The sequence below is a fragment of the Mandrillus leucophaeus genome, unplaced genomic scaffold (assembly GCF_000951045.1).
Source record: "Mandrillus leucophaeus isolate KB7577 unplaced genomic scaffold, Mleu.le_1.0 Scaffold379, whole genome shotgun sequence".
NCBI classification, from domain to species: Eukaryota; Metazoa; Chordata; class Mammalia; order Primates; family Cercopithecidae; genus Mandrillus; species Mandrillus leucophaeus.
In genome coordinates this window covers 685,244-686,923 of record NW_012104020.1, presented here as the reverse complement: position 1 = coordinate 686,923, position 1,680 = coordinate 685,244, and the positions used below count along the sequence as shown (strand labels likewise).

General features: G+C 31.5%; 1 protein-coding gene across 1 annotated transcript in view; it reads right to left on the bottom strand.

The window, feature by feature from the left end:
- Positions 1-1,166, bottom strand: part of TAOK1 (TAO kinase 1) — an 84,182-nt gene extending 83,016 nt beyond the window's left edge. The window contains exons 1-2 of the mRNA XM_011990365.1: positions 1,118-1,166; positions 144-240 (exon numbers count right to left, since the gene is read on the bottom strand). Coding sequence (XP_011845755.1) covers positions 144-240; positions 1,118-1,157 — 137 coding nt within the window. The 5' untranslated portion in view covers positions 1,158-1,166. The remainder of the gene's footprint in view (positions 1-143; positions 241-1,117) is intronic.
- Between the last annotated feature and the right edge of the window lie 514 nt (positions 1,167-1,680).

The following is a 1,680-nucleotide window of genomic DNA, read 5'->3' as shown; positions in this document are numbered from 1 at the left end:
ATATGAAAAGTCTAAAAAAAATGAGTTTATATTATTTTATTTGGCTTTAACCAATAAAAACTTTACGGTTAATAAATTCTAAAGTTGGTAATATGCAACAAGCCATTTACTTATCAATATATGATAATTTCCAAAGCACTTACCTATGAATCATAGTATGAGAATGTAAGTAGGCTAATCCCTGGAGAGCACCATGTGTAATTGCTGCTATTTCCACTTCTTGTAATGGCTTTTTGTGAACTTAAAATTTATTTGAAAATAATTAATACACAGAACATTTTTGTTAAAAAAAAATATCTAATACATGGGGCAATTTTAAAAAACTGATACTTAGCAAGAAGAGATTTATTTTCCAAGATGATAAAGATTATTAAACTTTGTAACTTGTACGCAGTTGTGCCAGTTGTCAAAGCACAGTTCATAGCCAATTCTTCTCTTAGTTAATGATATTGAATAATTATTTGGTGATGTAAAAACAATAGCAGCAGAGTTCTCTCTCTTTATTCCCACTTATCTTTGTTTTGAACAGGAGGAGCAGGATAACAGAGAATTCAGAAAAACACTTGTAAAGTCAAAATGAGAGAAAACATGACTATTTTAAGCTACTGTATAACATGTAATATTTAATAAGGACAGCATATACCATGCTGAGAATTTGAAGACTAAGAATTCTGCTCTTTCTGGAAAGTTTTACATTATTTGGTATTAATATCATTTAAATAATGTCTAACTAAATTATCATTTTATTCTGTGAATACTTTTTAAAAAATAATCAAAGGAGGCCGGGCGCAGTGGCTCACGCCTGTAATCCCAGCACTTTGGGAGGCCGAGGTGGGCGGATCACCTGAGGTCAGGAGTTTGAAACCAGGCTGACCAACATGGAGAAACCCCATCTCTACTGAAAATACAAAATTAGCCGAGCATGGTGACACATGCCTGTAATCCAGCTGCTGGGGAGGCTGAGGCAGGAGAATCGCTTGAACCCGGAAGGCGGAGGTTGTGGTGAGCCAAGAGTGTCACTGCACTCCAGCCTGGGTAACAAGAGTAAAACTCCTTCTCAAAAAAAAAAAAAGGAAAGAAAAAAAAAAAATAATAATAATAATCAAAGGAAACTTACCTTCTAGTAAATCCGAAGCAGATCCTAAACAATATTCCATTACAAGCTACATGGAAAAATTATAAAAGCATTAAAATACATTATTATAAAGATTCTATTTAAGATAAAATAAGTTCACCCAGTAGATCAAGAAGATAGTTTGAAGTAAAATTCTAGTCACCATTTACCTTAAAAAAAAAATAGTTATATAGATATTTCTCAGAAAAATATACTTTTAAAATTTTTTAATAAAAAATACTCACATATTCAGTGATTTGTTAAATGCAGTCAAGCCAATGATACATTAATCTTTTAATAATGCCAACATATAACTTCTATAAGCTGTGCATTTCATATATAATTACTAATTAAAATTATGAAGAAATACACATATTCCATTACTACAAATCTATAGTAACAATACTCATCATTGTTAGAAGACAGAAAACTGTGTTCTCTAGAATTATACGTATAGTCAGCCCTTCACATCTGTGGGTTCTAGATTTGTAGATTCAACCAACTATGTATCAAAAATAATTGAAAAAATAAAAAAATTGGCCAAGCGTGATGGCTCACGCCTATAA